General features: G+C 43.6%; 2 protein-coding genes across 3 annotated transcripts in view; both read right to left on the reverse strand.

Moving 5' to 3' along the window:
• Positions 1 to 503: 503 nt before the first annotated feature.
• On the reverse strand, positions 504 to 2,065 carry LOC118125044. Its single transcript, XM_047344223.1, has 2 exons — positions 1,994 to 2,065; positions 504 to 1,579 (listed from the first exon to the last, which is right to left on the reverse strand). Exon 2 carries the CDS (start codon positions 1,555 to 1,557, stop codon positions 709 to 711), a length of 849 nt encoding a protein of 282 aa, XP_047200179.1. The 5' UTR covers positions 1,558 to 1,579; positions 1,994 to 2,065; the 3' UTR covers positions 504 to 708.
• A 1,138-nt stretch (positions 2,066 to 3,203) lies between these two features.
• Positions 3,204 to 16,166, reverse strand: part of nfatc1 (nuclear factor of activated T cells 1) — a 37,025-nt gene continuing 24,062 nt past the window's right edge. Inside the window, exons 8-10 of one of the 2 annotated variants that reach the window (XM_047344245.1) lie at positions 15,859 to 15,991; positions 12,875 to 13,492; positions 3,204 to 5,348 (exon numbers count right to left, since the gene is read on the reverse strand). In XM_047344245.1, the coding sequence (XP_047200201.1) occupies positions 5,305 to 5,348; positions 12,875 to 13,492; positions 15,859 to 15,991 (795 nt within the window). In that variant the 3' untranslated portion in view covers positions 3,204 to 5,304. The remainder of the gene's footprint in view (positions 5,349 to 12,874; positions 13,493 to 15,858; positions 15,992 to 16,166) is intronic. The other variant, XM_035183441.2, reaches the window with a different exon arrangement.

The raw sequence follows: 16,166 nt of genomic DNA on the forward strand, positions 1-16,166 counted from the left end.
TTTTATTGTCTGCAGCTCAGCGTGAAAACATCAAATTATCTCTAATACATCTTTTCATATTCAACACAGACTGAAGCAAAACAATATATAAACTCAAATCAACTCTAAAAGTATGAAGTCATCTTAATTTATACAATATATTCATCATGATAGTATCATGTGATGATAATGTACATCATCATATCAACTGTACTCCAGGATTATAATAATAATAATAATGAATAAATAACTTTATTTATATATCACCTTTATTCACAGGGGTTTAAAAGACAAAGAAATATAAGCGATAAGAAAACAGCATCACATAAAAACATTAAACATATTAATAAGAACTATAGGAATATATGACAGCACATAAAAGCAAGTCAATAAAAATGGGTTTTAAGAAGTGATTCAAAAGAAGTCACTGAACCCCCTATTTTTGGTTATGATTATAACAAATATGAGATAAATACAGAAACATAGAATGTGTTCTCTAATTCTGAGTTCAGGTGATGGGACATTTTTGTTGAATTAGTCAAGAAAGAAACCATTACATTTGGTGCAGATCCAGGAATTTCTCCTCACTCTCTTTAACATTGACGATTTCGCAGGTAGTAATTTGTGGATCTTGATGAATTATATTATTCAGGGGGACTGAGGTCGATGTGGAATTGGCTGCAGCTTGATGGATTCAGGGACCGTTGGGCCTTGTGGGAGAAATGAGCTCTACGAGCGTCTGGGTTTTTCCTCACACTTGCAGCAGGCGAACAACTTTCTTAGGGTGGAGAGGTGACACAGCGGATCCACAACACTCGCAGCAGACAACAGGAGAAAACTGAAAGGTGCTGTCTGGCAGGCAAATTTGCACGTAGTTTGGATCTTTGCCATCAAAGTGACTGGAAAGTAAAAACACAAGGTGATGGCGGACGTGGCTCGGACGGCATTGATGGCTCTCCTCTTGGCCGGATTCATCTTGTTGCTCTCTGGGCCGGGCTTCTTCAGCATCCTGATGGTTTGGATGGTGGAGTGCACCATCATACACGTCATGGCTATCATCACAAAAAACGGGAAATTCTTGAAGAAGGCCATGGCGACAGGGGCGATGGACTCTGAACCCAAAACATTTGTGACGGCGAAGGACAAAGAGAAGAGCCACACCGTCGCCACACAAGCCTCCCTGTATCTGTGCTTCTTCAGCAGAGGGTAGGACGTCGGGTGAATCACCGCAACGTACCTCTGGAAGCAGATGAAACCCAAACTCATGGGCCCTCCGGTCTGTGCATACACAAGCAGAAAGTTGAAGACTTTCCACTGCTCGTCTCGCACAAGAAAGAGGAAGCAGAGATGTACGAGGGAGATCAAGTACTGCAAGTTGTGGAAAAGGGCTAAGTGAAAATTCAGGATGTCTGGAGTCTTCCTGGAGGTGAGGATGGTCCACAGCAGCGTGACGACCACAGGTTGACCGGTGAGAAAAGTGATGATGTCGACCATTGAGAGAAAAACCACAGAACCCTCGACACACACGCACTCTGGTTTGCTGGAGTTGCGGGTGACGAGCTCGCGTGACACATTCATCTTATCAGAGTGTGGATCAGAGCTGGAAGAAGAGAAATCATTATGATCTTATAATTTCATCTTTTAAAAGTCTGCGGATTTTATACAAATACAGAAATTCATCGACATTTTTCAGGCCTGAAGCTGTTTGTCGTTATATTTCTGCCATTTTCTGAACCATCAATACATTATTTTCTATCGAATTTCACTTAATCTTGTCTAATAAGCATTAAAAGTTATATCAAGCATGTTGAGCTGAGACAGAATAAACAGATAATAAAAGAAAAACTACTTTATTCTCAAAAACAAATATTAAAAACAGGAGTGAAAGCAAACAGAACAAACACTGAACCTGTTGAATATTGTTTTAAATCTCTTGTTCCCAAAAAAAAAACTATTCATGAAACTCTAAATATAAAAAGAAATGTAATAATCACATTGAGATTTGAAGTCTCACCCGCTCGGCTGCTGCTCGGACGTCAGAGTCGGGAGCAGAATGATTTACACACCGATGACACCTGATTTCCATAATAGATGTGAAACAGGTGCGAGGACGTCGAGCAAAACCCACAAACTGAGACTCGAACACGTCCTGATTTTCTTAAAAGCCGAGTTTCCGTGCGGGAGCAGACTGTGACACGAGCGAGCGTGAAAAAGAAACGCATGTGCCGGTGCTGAGAATGATTAAAACATATTTAAGATTAAAGAGTAAAGAATAAAATATAATGTGTGTTGTGGTTATTAGAGAGACCACAGGGTGTCAGTGTGCACCACGACTTCGTAGATCCTCCCCCTGTCGTAGAGAAAGCTTGAACAGTATCAGAACAGAAGACGTCAGTGTTATAGATTCTTTATATAGAAAGTTTATAGATGCAGGAGAAAGTGATTTGACGTTTATGTTGTTTTCTGCAGCAGAATCCAGCAGGAACTCAAAAACAAAACACTTCCTTCTCCTGTTCCCTCTGATGGTTTCATTTGTCCAAAGAAATAAAATGCAGATTATTTAATTGCTGATTTTCAGATTTTGGTTTAATACCATTTTTCCAATAACCCAAGTTTATCTAAATAACTTTTCCTTTATTAAAATTGTATTATTTCATGTTGAGGCCTAAAATCTTCTGGGTTTCAAGCCTTTCTCTGCACATTACTCACGTTGTTCTCATTTAGTTTTATATCACTTTAAATTTACAAGCGTATCGGTTTGTTTTTAACGATGCTCTACTTTAAAACATCTATTGGGCAAATATCTCGAATTAGAATTCAACCGATTTTTAACACAGAAGCTATAAAATGACTTGTAATCTCACGGGGCAACTGCGACAGTCCACAAAATGTCCTCCAACTGTTGCTCCACCATTTAATAATAACGTGAATTGTTACCAGACTCTTAGCAAAGACCCAGAAAGACAATTTGAGCCTTTTTATCGGTGAAAGAAAAATCCCTTTTTAGAGGAAATTCCTCGGACCGTCGCAGTTGCCCCATTGGATTAACATTGTAGCCACAGCTGCTGTCACGGCAGAGATCGTCTCCTGGACCAATTTCAAATACTTCTGTAAGTACCCTTCATTTTTACACGCTCACATTTATAAATGCGAAGTGAAAAATACCAGAATTCCCTCCTGGTCACTCTGATATTTAATGTGAGGAGACAGACTTTGCACAGATGGAAGAGATGAAGGCGTATTTATTGACAAATACACACAATACATCACAAAGCTGAACTGAGCGTTACAGACTCACGATAAAAAAACAACCTCCTTGGTAAACACGTCGGTATGGCTTCTTCTTTCATGCCCCTCGGGAATTAAGACTCATAAATACACAGAAAACTGGGAAACGAGAGTGTGTGTGTGTGTGTTTTATAAGAGTAACCGTGTAAAAGAAGCTGTATGATAAACAGAGCACATGCTGAGAGAATAAATATGAAAATACAAAAGACAGAAGAATTCATATATTGCTGTTTCACCGTTATAAAGGATTCTTTGGACGACGCTGATTGTTTACATTCTTGGAGCGATGCCACCTGCCGGTTGCAAAGCGTCCAGGGAGGAATAAGAGTCGCGCTTCGTCACAACTGAGATGATTTTTTATCGTTTCACCGTTAAAGTCGGTTTGTCGTGCATTTTATTTGTTGTTTTTATCTAAAAAAAACGACTCATTATCGTCAATAGTGCATCAAGGTAAAGCCACTTGGTTTGAGAAACATGAGCTGAAATGTTTTGCCGTAATTTGTTTGACTTCAAATGACAAAAAAACCTTCAGTAACTACGACTAACACCACAGGTTTAGTGGTTAAGTGCTGATTGTCGCCTGTGAATACGAGAAAATACTCACTTTTATTAATCTTTAAAGTTCCTACAGACGTGATGATGATTGAAAAGCAACTTTGGAAATAAGTTACGACTTTATTTGGTCTGTTCTGACCTGTAGCTTATGGTGGCTAATGTCAGCTAATGTCAAATATGACTGTATAATGGACATTGTTCCCCCTCACCTTATATTATTAACGATCTGTTTGTGCTTGTGTTAAATTGTCTCTTAGCATTTACCATCACCCCCCCCCCTCCCCCCCATAATTGTCACATGTGGCTAAAGTTGCATCATCTCACTCATTTAAAAAAAAAGTGTGTCATTTAAAATGTTGAGGTTTTAAAACTGAGGCCTCATCTTTCTCTCGTCCAGTCGAAGGCACTTCTCTCTCTCTCTCTCTTTAAAGCCAGATATGCAAACTGAAGCACCGCAGACACTGTACATACAAAAATTACACAACACATAGGCACTGGATCATTTACAAACAAATGAAAAGAAACGTATAAAACAATTCTTGGTCCTCTAAAAGCGTACTTTGTCGCAGGGGGTCGGCAGCTGTGGGTGCTACATACTCAAAACTCAGTCATGGGATTTATTCCTTGGATAAATTTCTGCATAAAGGCGGAATATATGAAAAACAAGGCACGCGTTGGACCCTGGTCGTCTGGACAAAAAACATTTACATTTGTTCCTCTTGCAATTTCCCTCAGCTGTTTCCTGCACGCTGTGGTCCGGGCATTGTTTTTACTGTCAGTTCTGTGAGGGCACAGGAAACTACGCGTGGCTGTGGACCGTGATGCTCGACAGGTCGTTCCTGATGATCTCGTTGACTGCGGAGGAAACGAGAGAAACGCACGGTCACTACGTGGAGGGTTGCACAGAATAAAGCAGCAGAACATCTGTACAGGCTGAGAAAATAAAAGAGAAGGGAACAATGAACAAAAACCTTTTTTAAATGCATCTGGGCTTTAGTCACTTGTTTCCATGCAAACATCAGAGTTTAGCATCTGTTGATATTGATGATTGAGTTATTAACTTCGATAAAATCACATCAAACACACACACACACACAGGCACGTTGAAGCTTTTAGAAAATAACAGACTTTTCCAACTTAAACTTTGACAGTTGATTATTGAGTCGGGACATTTTACTGTTTGAATAACATCTTGAAGACTTTTTTTTCAGTGGCAACAAACATTATATTGACGTATTAAAACCTGCTGTGATGGATTATAAGTCGGATATTTGCTTCTTTTACTTGGTCTCCTCCTGCTGCTCAGGGAAATGTGTGTCTCTTAGCTGCTAAATGCTTCAGTCCTCTCATCAAGGAGGTCGTGTTTCTATTATGTCTGTTCATCAGCAGGTTTACTCAGAAACGACTAAACTGATTTAGGAGAAAGAAAGAAACAAATACATTTGGGAGCAGATCTCAAAGTGTCGGCCATCTTTTTCTGTGTTAGGCAGAGAGTGACCAGTGTTGTTGTTGTTTTTTTTCTTTGTCTGAAAACAGTGAAACACAAACATGACACAACTGGATCTGAAAAAACCAAAACAATGAGCTGAAGGATAATAAAACAGATGGAAACTGCAGAGTCGGGTGATGATTAACCACAGGGAGGTTACGGGAGGTTATGTTTTCACCCCCTGTTCGCTTGTTTGCTTGTTTGTGAGCAGGATTACACAAAAAACGACTAAACAGTTTAACACAAAATATTAAACTTTGGAGTGGATCCTGATCTCGAGTGGATCCAGGATTGTTTTCACTTTGAACATTGCGAGATGTGATGAGGGTGTTTGTTTTAAAGATTTTAACCAATTTCCCAGAGAATCCTCCATGGATCTTGATTTAAAAAAGAAAATTAGGCAAATTTAGGGAAGTAATATGAAATTTGATAGATTTTAAAGGTTGTTGGGCCTTGGTAGAGGTCTGCGCTCAACTGAGGGACGTTCTAGTTTGTTTCTTTGTCGACAGAATTATGATTAAACAAGTGAATTGACTTCCATGAAACTCGGTGGAAGAATGAGACATTGGCCAAGAAATAACCCATAAAATTCAAGGAAATGTTTTCACTTTCTTTGGAATTTTTGGTCGTTTTAACCAATTTTCAAGAGAATAATTCATGAATCTTGATGTGAGGATTGATATTTATGAGCTTGTGCAATTTGGTCCAAATAGAAATCTGGAAGTAGCTGATTATGATGTGGTTTCACAAGATCAAGGTTGGCGCCTTGCTGAACTCTTTGTTAATCTAGTGCTTTAAACTCATGTGACTCTAAGTTACCATTTCCACCTGTGGGAACACAATTCTCCGAGCTGTATAGTTACAGCCGTCTGCTGTTCCCTCGGAGCCAACAGAATCAAATCACTTCACATCGGAGATCCCCAGATGTTTGTTATCACGAGGGATGATGCAACCTCCTGTCGTCTGTGCAGGATCCAGGTGCACTTGTTTATCAGGTTGAATCCGCTCTGTGCTGATAGAGGTGAGACGATCCAAGAGCAACGCTGCAGGCTCACCACAAAATAAAGATCCACTGATAACACGGGAGAGAAGGAAACCATCTTTATCCGCCTCACCACAGAGGAGAGAGACGCTCCTTCTTTCATTAGCCTTTACTGTTTTCATCTGTGAACTCATTTTTCACTTTGAACACACGGTCCCTGCAGCTTCTCCTCCTTTAATCTGCTTCTCACTTTTCTAATCAGCGTCTTGGTTCAGGTTCAAGATGAGATATGTGGGGGGTGGGGGGGGGAACCCTGAGAATCCAAGCCAGCAGGAGAGGAATTCCCTCCGAGTGACTGGACGCTGGAAAAGCAATCTGGAATCCTGAGATCCCCCCGAACACACACACACACACACACACACACACACACACACACACACACACACACACACACACACACACACACACACACACACACACACACACACACACACACAATGGAGGGACTATTTTCCTTTGATATAAAATGTATTTTCATCCCAGGCAGCGGAGGAGCCCTTCCCCCCCGGTGACCCAGCACTGGCACAGCCGCTTCCTACCAGAAATACCTCTCACTTCCTATCACGAAAAAAGACGAGGGGGTGTAGACGCCTCGCAACAAACACACAACAAACACACACACACACAAACCCTGCGTGGGAGGCTACCATGGTAAAAAAACAAAACATAAACGTGTGTCATCATTACTCTGAAATCTGAGGTTCAGAAAGTGTGATAATCGAGCTTTCCTCAGCAGTTACACAGATCGTTCGTTTACACATGACTTTAATGTGTGTTTGGATTATTATGATATTAATATAGAGCTCATGCCTCCACCACAGCCCCCCCCTTAAATCCAAGCTGCTCCAAATTTCAGACACGCAGAAATATCAGTTCCCTCAATGTGTCTGATTATTATCATTAAGATCGGAGAATTACTCGCTGGGAAATAAGTGAAGATGTCAAAAAAAAGGCAAATCTTTAATAATAAATCCTGGATCGGCCCGATGATCCTCCCACCAATATAACAGTTATAATATATATTTATATACTTATGATTCGTCAAGTAGTAAGTCGTCAACAAACAAATGAGGCGGAGGTGATAAAGCAAACATGGAGATCTCCTGAGAGGTTTGATAACAGCGTCACAGCATCGACCTCACACGAGTGTCACAGAAACACACGGACACACACACTGAGCCCTGGAGACGAGGTGCGATTCACAGACTTGTTTCTTGGTGCAGAACTTGTCCGCGTGGAGGAAACTCTGCAGTGGCGTTTATATTCTGATGCTCTAAATCACTTTGCCTGGACTCGTCATCAGTATCTGCTCTGTTGTGGTAACGGTAAGACGAGATGATTTCTAACGTGCCACATCAGGACAGCAGCCGCGTGAATGTGAGAATCCGACCAATAAGACATATTGAAGCAGAAGAAACAAACAGACCTCGGCTCCAGTTCAGGCTGAACCGACTGACCTGTGCTCCTCCGTCTGATCCGGCTGTGACCTCCCGAGCATCTGGAGGTGGAGGGATAACTTCAAACCTCAAGGGGACGTTATTACATTAACTTTTAAAACACTAACTTCGAGCCAGGAGGCCGAGACGTCGTCAGACCTGTCTGGCACCTTTCAGAATCACAGATGAGTTACGGCATTAAGATATTTTTACACCACAGCGTTCGCCACATGTGGAGAAGCTGCTTCAACACAACTTAAAAAAAAAAAAAAGAAAACGCTAAAAAGATATTTATTCTGATATGAAACCAAGGAAAACTAGACAGTGAAGCTTTGATCCAACTGAGGCCACAGCGTTTACTGTTTGTGTGTCCGTTGCCATGACCCACTTTTCACTGTGCTGTCACATTTGATGCGGAGGATCTAATTGAAAAAGAGTCAATCTATTGATCTGTAAGTGTGTGTACAACAAAGATCCTAAAAATAAGCCCATGCAGCCCCAGTGTGACATCTGTGTCATGTGGCTCTTTGCCCGCATTGATTTGCTCAAGAGAAACGTTTGAGCAAACCGAGAGGGGGACTTTTATAGTGTTTGTTCATTTGTTTTAAGTTTTATTTTGAGAAAAGAAAGTACTCTATTATTTTGGACATAACTTCGAAGGGGAGAATGTGGGCGTTTGGTTTGTGAGCTGCCACTTTTGAAGCCCGTGAGTTTTGGCATTTTTGTCCAACGCCATCTTGGTTTTTTGAAACCAGAAGTAACCATATTTGGAAGCGCAGGGGGTGGAGCCTGGACTGAGAGCTCGATGACGCTACACGGCCACCAATTGGATATTACTATGTGTCAATCACAAGTTATCCACGCCCTAAACTTTAGGGCGTGGATATGGTATTATGGTACTTTATCGTCTATTTGACTCCAAATGATTAAATGTAAAAAATTTAAATCATTCTGTATTGAAGAAGCCTTGGAACTGGAGATTTATTAACTCCTGAGGAAAATATTTACTGACGTTATTAATCAAACTTCTTTTTGTATCCATGAAGTCGCCCTCCTCTGGTCATTTGAGAGAATACAGGTTTCAGGCACTTTCTGGAACAAGAGTTTACGTGCATTTTTGTTTTCAACTGCAAGAAACAACTAAAGTTTGCAGAATTTTCTATGAGACAATACAGGCCTGGAGGATGGTAGAATATTATTAGTATATACTACATTGTATATTATTCGGGGTATTGGAAATAATAGCTTTACTCTTTAATATGTATCTTATATACTTATAACTCCTTATACAAACCAAATAACACTTTTAGATATCCTGAGAGCTTTGCTGCTACTTCCCCATGAGGCCCTGCGTCGTTAGGGAGAAACTTTGTTATTCTGTGTGTGTAACATGAGCAGGAAGGTGGCGTTTGATATGAAGTAATCCAGGAACTGGTTTCCTGTTCCACGGAGGTCGACAGCAGCTGGAGCCGACTGATACAGCCCAGCGCTCCGACCAGGAAACCCCCGGCAAACGAGGAACTCCAAAACAATTAGCAGGACGGCACCGTTTGACTCATTAGGGTCCAAAACGCGTCAACACGACCCGGCCTGCAACAACACAACTCTACAAAGGGAACCGATCCGCCGGTGAGATATTCAACTGCCTCCGTGGATAAATCAGCTGAGAGACCAGAGCTGAGACAATGAGAGAAAAAGTGCCACAAACTCCCCCACTCCATCTACTGCCACGTCAAGTCCAGGCCACAAGCCACGAGATGTTCTTGGCCCCCGTTACGAGGCTTCTACTGCGTAACGGGGTCGGTCCCACTGAGCCGTTCTGTAGTTCACTGCAGCCTCCGCCAGCCTTTTTATTTCTTTAAGGTTTTCACTCAGGTGTCATTTAAGACGAGATAATCCTCGACAAAGAGCGACGCGAACAGAGAAGACTTCAGGAAAAATATTATCACAATATCACGTTCGTTTGCACAACCGGTGACCAGAAAAATGCAAAACTCGTGCTGTGACTCAACTCAGAACAACTGTTCTATAATAAAGTGAAGACATGAAGAGAAAGACAAACTGTAGAACTACAGAAGTAAGTTGTGAATCACAATCCTGACGCTTCAGAACACGATCAGCCACAAACTGTCAAACATTTTATTTCCCTGTCCTGATCTTCTTTGTAATAATCATTTCATTTAGGCTGAATTAAATGATTGGTCGGCGTACCTGTCCGTCACTAACCGACGTGCCCGCGTAAACAAAGTGTTGCTCCAGACTCCAGAGTCGATTGTATGAAAAGTGTAACGTGTGTCTCACATTCATGATCCTCCATATGTTTAAATGATAGAATATAAGAAACACTCATAATAAAGTCTCAAAGCACAAAAATAAAACACACTTGACCTTTATACGTTATTTTTTACTGCAGGGCTGTTGTATTACATCATACTGTGTTTAGTAATGAATCAATATCTGTGAGTGGTAACTATAGTAATACATAACAGATGTGGATATTGATTAATATGATCCCTACACATTTGGTGAATAGTTGATTCAAACCATAACAGCATGTGTAAAGTCACTAAGAAAGTACTATATATGTATGTACTCTACTGTGGTTTACTTTATACTATATATATAAATAATGTGGTATATTTTGAACACACACACAACTAATGATGAATCATCTCCTTTTTGAAAGCAGTGGCTGCAAACAATTTGAGGAAGCGAGTGAGTTGCTCAGTTTGAAATCCGATTCAGCCTCAGTCTCTCGACTCACAGTTTACTCTCAAATACTTTGCCTGTGATCGTCCAGAGACTCCGCTCATCAATTACGCCGCCCTGACATCTAACAAGGCCACAGCACGCCATAAAAAGCATGTCGTAATGCTGCTTGGCTCCGGTCGGGCTTGAAAATGCACATGTTTCGCTCATGTTACCTCACCGCTGACAAAAGTCTTCGGCGCACTACTGTGCAGGATAACGTATGGCTTTGGCCACCTCTCCCAGACTCGCCGCGGGCCAAAGGGAAGCATTGCAACCCCCTCCAGTCAGCAAGTTTTATGGCGGCGTGGCCGGCCTCCATCTCCTCTCGGTCCCGGGCCTCGGCGGAGGAGGGTCGGAGCGCGCACCCTATAGCTCCGGCTCCGGGCCAGAGAATATGATTCACACTTTCCATGAGCAGACATGTTTGTAACCTCTCAGGGGACGGTGTGAATAAATGTTTAACCGAGGGGGGATGAGTGGGAGAGGGCTGCACAAACACAGACAAGGTAGCAGGGCCGCGGGGCGACAACAAGGTTTGGGAGGTAGATTCAAATCACCCGACTGTCAGGTTTACTGCTGCTACTTGTTGCACGTGTGTTTAAATTAGTGGTGTCTACTTCGCCCCAAACTCTGTGACATTCAGGGTCCTAGCTCGTGAAACGTGTCCGGTGTCGTTGTCTGACGTTTAACAAGCGTCCACGACAAGAAACCACGGTAACGCCGCACCTGAGCGAGGCCGTAAAGTCCTGTCGAAGTCTGCCAAAGGTTTTAATGAAGTGAGAAGCCGCATTGCGTTGGGAATGTTAAAGTGAGAAAAATGTCCTTCAATTTTCCAATGAAAACAAGAGTAATTATGGGCCCACTACCTCAGAAAAACCCATTATACAGTCGTGGTGATTCACTTTAATACCTTGAATTCTTTTTTTCTTTCACTTAACTGCAGCTCGTCTGAAGCTCAAAAAACTCCTCAAGAGACGTGCGCGGCGGTGGCACCAGTCACAGCACGATTACGGATGAATTCTCTGAATCCAGCCAAACATCCCCGCAGACAGAGCTAACAAGTGTTAATGTATTTACCCAGACTGCTCACAGGAAGTGGCATGGGAACAGTCTGAGCCTCGCAGTCTGCGGCCCGACGAGCCCGTCTCGCTCGCCATCGTCAGGAAGCTCGGGCCAGACGGTTCAGCAGGGGCTCTGGTGACGGATCAAAGCCGCGCCGCTCCGTCCGCTGATAGCTGCTGGTTAGTGTTTCTTCATTTACTGCGCTCCTGTCCTCACGGGGACTGTACGCACGGCCGGGGCTGTGTTTTTTCTTGCCCGGAGGAAGATAATTTATCCAATTTATTTCAAATCACAGCAGCGCAGAGCACGCGGCCCCCGAAACCTCTGTGGTGAGCGCGGAGGGCCACAGCGGTGAGATCATAAACTCTGCTCCTAAAATCCTGCTTGCTCTGAGATAAATAAAGAGCGTTAAAAAAAAATTAAAAAAGCATTTATTTTATCAGGGAGATTTGGGCCCTCGTCTCATTCAGGGTTTAAAGCCACATATATCAAACACAGGACCACCCGGCATCTTTGATCCAATTAATAGTTAGACGATGAATAAAGCTGAACGCAAAGGAAAGACGCACCACAAACGTGAGGGGATATTAAACATGCAGGGCTTTTGATGGATTCTATTCCAGTAAAGTAAAAGCAATAATGAAAGTCTTGGCACATCTCTCCTACAACGATGTTCTTCTCCTGCAGTGACAGGACATTCTAACATGTAGAATACAAACCTATAGTGCAAACCTTCATCTCAACAGTCAATAGATTCAGATTTTTTGTTGGATCTGCACCAAATTACTAAAACATGCCTGATTTCTTTCATCAAGTTAAATGAACTATTCCCTGAAAGATGGATTTCTGGATTCACCCCCAAATTGAAGGTCTTCTCCCCCGACCTTCACCGCATCCTTCCTCCAAGTTTCATGATAATCTGTCCAGTAGTTTGCGTGTGATCCTGCCAACTACCAGATGAAAACATAACCTCCTTGGCCTCGGAGCTAATAAAGACAGGAGAGTGTATTTATCGAGCAGATATGGACGTTGTTCTCATGTTCTCTCCACAAGAAAGCAAAACTATTCCTTTAAAACACGAGGAGATTTGAGCCAAAACAAAAAGCTGCACACAGAGTTTTGAAGGTCAAATGTTTCAGCTCTTGGCAAAGTGATCGGAGAGTCATACGATATTTTCATATGAAAAAACACTATCAGCACCTGCAGATGCATTATGGGCAATGAAACCCTCTTTGTTAAGTTAATCAAGGCTCTGGACGGGTCTTCACTCACCATCATCGAGGTACATCTGGTCCAGCTCCTGCGGTTCTTGCTTGATGCTGACGGCCAGCGGTGGGGAGCTGCCGTCCTCCTGCAGCGAGGCGCGCCCTCTCTCCGGCGCCTTGGGGGGCTGCTGGGCGTCCGGGCTGGTGCTGCCGCTGACCGGCTGGGCTGGTGTCATGCAGTGGGTCGGCGAGAAGGGGCCGTCGGTCGGGGTGGAGGGCTGCGAGGTCGGGGAGGAGGAGGAGGAGCTGCTCGGCGGGTAGAGGCTGGGCAGCTGGTAGCGCCCGGGGGTCTCCTGGATGATGGAGACGTGGGGGATCGGGGACTGGGGCCCCTGGGGGCCGGCAGGGAGGCACTTGGAGAAGTGTGACGGCGACAGGTCGTGCAGTTTGGGGCTGGTGCTCGGGGAGGAAGAGGAGGGCAGCGAGGCAGGTTTGGCCGCCAGTCTCTCCTGGCTGACGGGGTAAGCACCGCCAACGACACACGACCGGAGGTCAGAGGTCATCATGGGGGTCATGACCTGTGGGGGGAAGTAAGGCTTCGGGTGCAGGGACACAGTGGAGCCGTGCTGGGTGCACACCAGAGGGGCGTCATAGTCGTCGTGCGGCTCCGTCTTTATTGTTGGAACTGGGGGAAGAGGAGGGGAAACCAGAAGGAAAAGCTAAATGAGTAAACACATAGTCCTGCGAGTGAGAGAGCGAGTGGGTTTGTGGCTAAGAGACCCGCTGCCAAACAAACACTTTCATCAATGAGCCTCTGTGTCTGGGCCCAACTCTCCCACCCTCCTGCAAATATTCACCAAACTCAAAAAAAAGAGGAAAAAGGGATGAGTCATCAGCAGCAGAAACATCCAGCAGCTCCTATAATAAAAGGTTTGTTTTCTTTGGACCTCGCTCTGGTGCTAATATCCACTGAACGTGTGATTTGAAATATGTTTGTCAGCCTCATACACAGCAGGGCTCGGTAATTTCAAATAAATTACTGCTTAGCCACTGAGACAAAGGGAGAAAAAATGGAAAGATTCAGCTGAAAGACACAAAATGGTGGCTCCGGGCTGTACGTGGATTGTGGTTATTGAGCGAGCACGGACCAACGCTGAGTTCAGATGAGGCGGTCGCTGCGAGCTTGGCCACTCCGACGGATTCCAGCCCGAAAACATGTTGGACGCTGTATTTTTAAAGTGTGGACCATCAATCTGCCGCAGCTCGGGACACGACATCAGACTCACATTAAAAAAAAAAAAACACATTTCACTCCGGTTACAGAACGACATCACGTCTCTGACCCCGAGCTTCTCTCAACGACTTTCACTGCATCACTCCACTGGATCTATTTCTGCTCTTCACGGGGCTGAAGCTGTTTTCGGTCCTGATACGAAACATGTGTCTGAAGCAGTAAATTACTTCACTTTTCCTTCTGCCATTTTTATTCTGATACTTTATTGGACGCACATTCTCAGTTGTTTATCTGGATCTTTTTTTGTCCCTCTAAAAAAAAAAAGAAGATATTTTCAGTCTCGCAGGTTGTGCCAAACGAAGACTAATGAGACTAAAGAGAGTGAAACTGGGGCGCGTCGTGTCTGACTGAGGACTGAATTTCAGAAAGAGGAACTGCGATGAGATGGTTACGCCGACCGCACGACCGAAATAGCACACGCACCCCTATTTCGGGTCTGTTTGGAGGAAGCTGATGCACAGACGCAGAGAGCAGCAGCAGCAGCAGCAGCAGCAGAAGAAGAAGTGCAAATGTTTGTCTGCCACAGAAGCGTCTGTGGTTCCTGAGCGTGAAAATCAGCCGTGTGTACTGTACGTCCCAGAATAAATGTGTTTTTAGTACAAACTGCGGTCACACCTGCAGCTGCTGCACAGAAAAAAATATCTACATGATTCATTTAGTGATTTAAAAAAATGGAAAAAGTGAAATTCTTATTGAAAAAATTGAGCTTTTTCTCCGGATCTGCTTTTAAACTCTTCTTGACTCTCTCGCTGAGGCCTGGCTCGCCGCCTGAACGGCGCTCGCCCTTCAGGAGACGCTGTCCAGACTGACCGTCCCCGGGTCCGTCCCCTCCCTCGCACTCTGAGCGTCTCGAGGACAATGCTGCACTTTCACAGTGGGGCACTCCGTCGCCCACGCTCAGGGATGGGCCAGTTCACTTGAATCCCAGCTTTGAACCACCCACTGGATTTTCACTCTGAGCCCAGAGCGCAATTAGCAATGGTTTTTACATTTCAGTTTGTGGGTCACTGTTTATATTTAGCTTGGCAACAGGTTCCCTATTCAAATAACACGCTTTTCCCATGCCCCCCCCCCCCAGTGTCCAGGCACTCCGGCTCCTTCATGCAGCTACAGGTACGGAAAAGAACCCGTTTTTATAGTTTTTCTTTTTTGTTTTGTTTTTTACAATGGAGGAATAATAGCGTTGCTTTGTTCCTCCCTGGAGAAACCACCAGACGAAGGGGAATACAAACTGGCTGAAGTGTTTCTAATTGGTCTGGGATGTGAAGGCAGAGAGCGCAGCCGGAGGGAGGTGAAGTCCGAGGGTGAAGATAGGAAAGAAGAAAGAGGATGAGCCTCAAATTGACACATTGGTCATGTGGGTCATTTTTCCTTTTTTCACCCAAAAACGTTTTGAGGCTTCATCAAATGTCAGGACTGGAAAGAACAAGTTTGCCGATGGTTATGATAACAAGAGCATCATCAGGATCCAATTGGGAAGTCACAGCAAACATGTTTTGTTTGGATGATGCAACTTCATCCAAAAGTTAGAAAGTGAAGCTGTGCTATTTTTGAGAAGTAGCAAATTCATTTAAGATTTAATGTCTTTGCACTGCTTCACTGGAACAATGGAAATAAAGACTTTCTATTCTATTCTAACAGCTTCAGTCTTCAAAAGCATAAAACTCAAAGACAAGACAATTAATCTTTCGTTTCTTTTCGCATGAGTATTCTCACAGACTTTTCCCTGTAACGTCTCATTCACTCTCGGGGGTTACCGTTGGCAGGAACGTAGGTGAAACGCTGATACTGGCTTCGTTTCCTTTTGCCGTTGCAGACGTAGAAGTTGACGTGCACGGGAGTGGAGAGTCTTTGGTTCCGATACGGAGGAATTTCCACCAGCAGCGAATTCTGCAAAACAACAAACCCCCAAAAAACTTCAATGTAGAAATGTACAGTTGTTATACTGAAAGAAGTTTTCTTATTTGACTCTTGCTTGGTACATATTTAACATTAATTAAACATGATCTGTCTCATGTTCCACCCTGACAATATGTGATTGTTTCAGATCTTAAGTTTAAAGAAG

The sequence above is a fragment of the Hippoglossus stenolepis genome, chromosome 17, assembly GCF_022539355.2.
Source record: "Hippoglossus stenolepis isolate QCI-W04-F060 chromosome 17, HSTE1.2, whole genome shotgun sequence".
Lineage (NCBI taxonomy): Eukaryota > Metazoa > Chordata > Actinopteri > Pleuronectiformes > Pleuronectidae > Hippoglossus > Hippoglossus stenolepis.

Excerpts from the sequence above, each read along its gene's own strand:
- LOC118125044 (XM_047344223.1), bottom strand. The coding sequence starts at position 1,557 with ATGAATGTGTCACGCGAGCTCGTCACCCGCAACTCCAGCAAACCAGAG.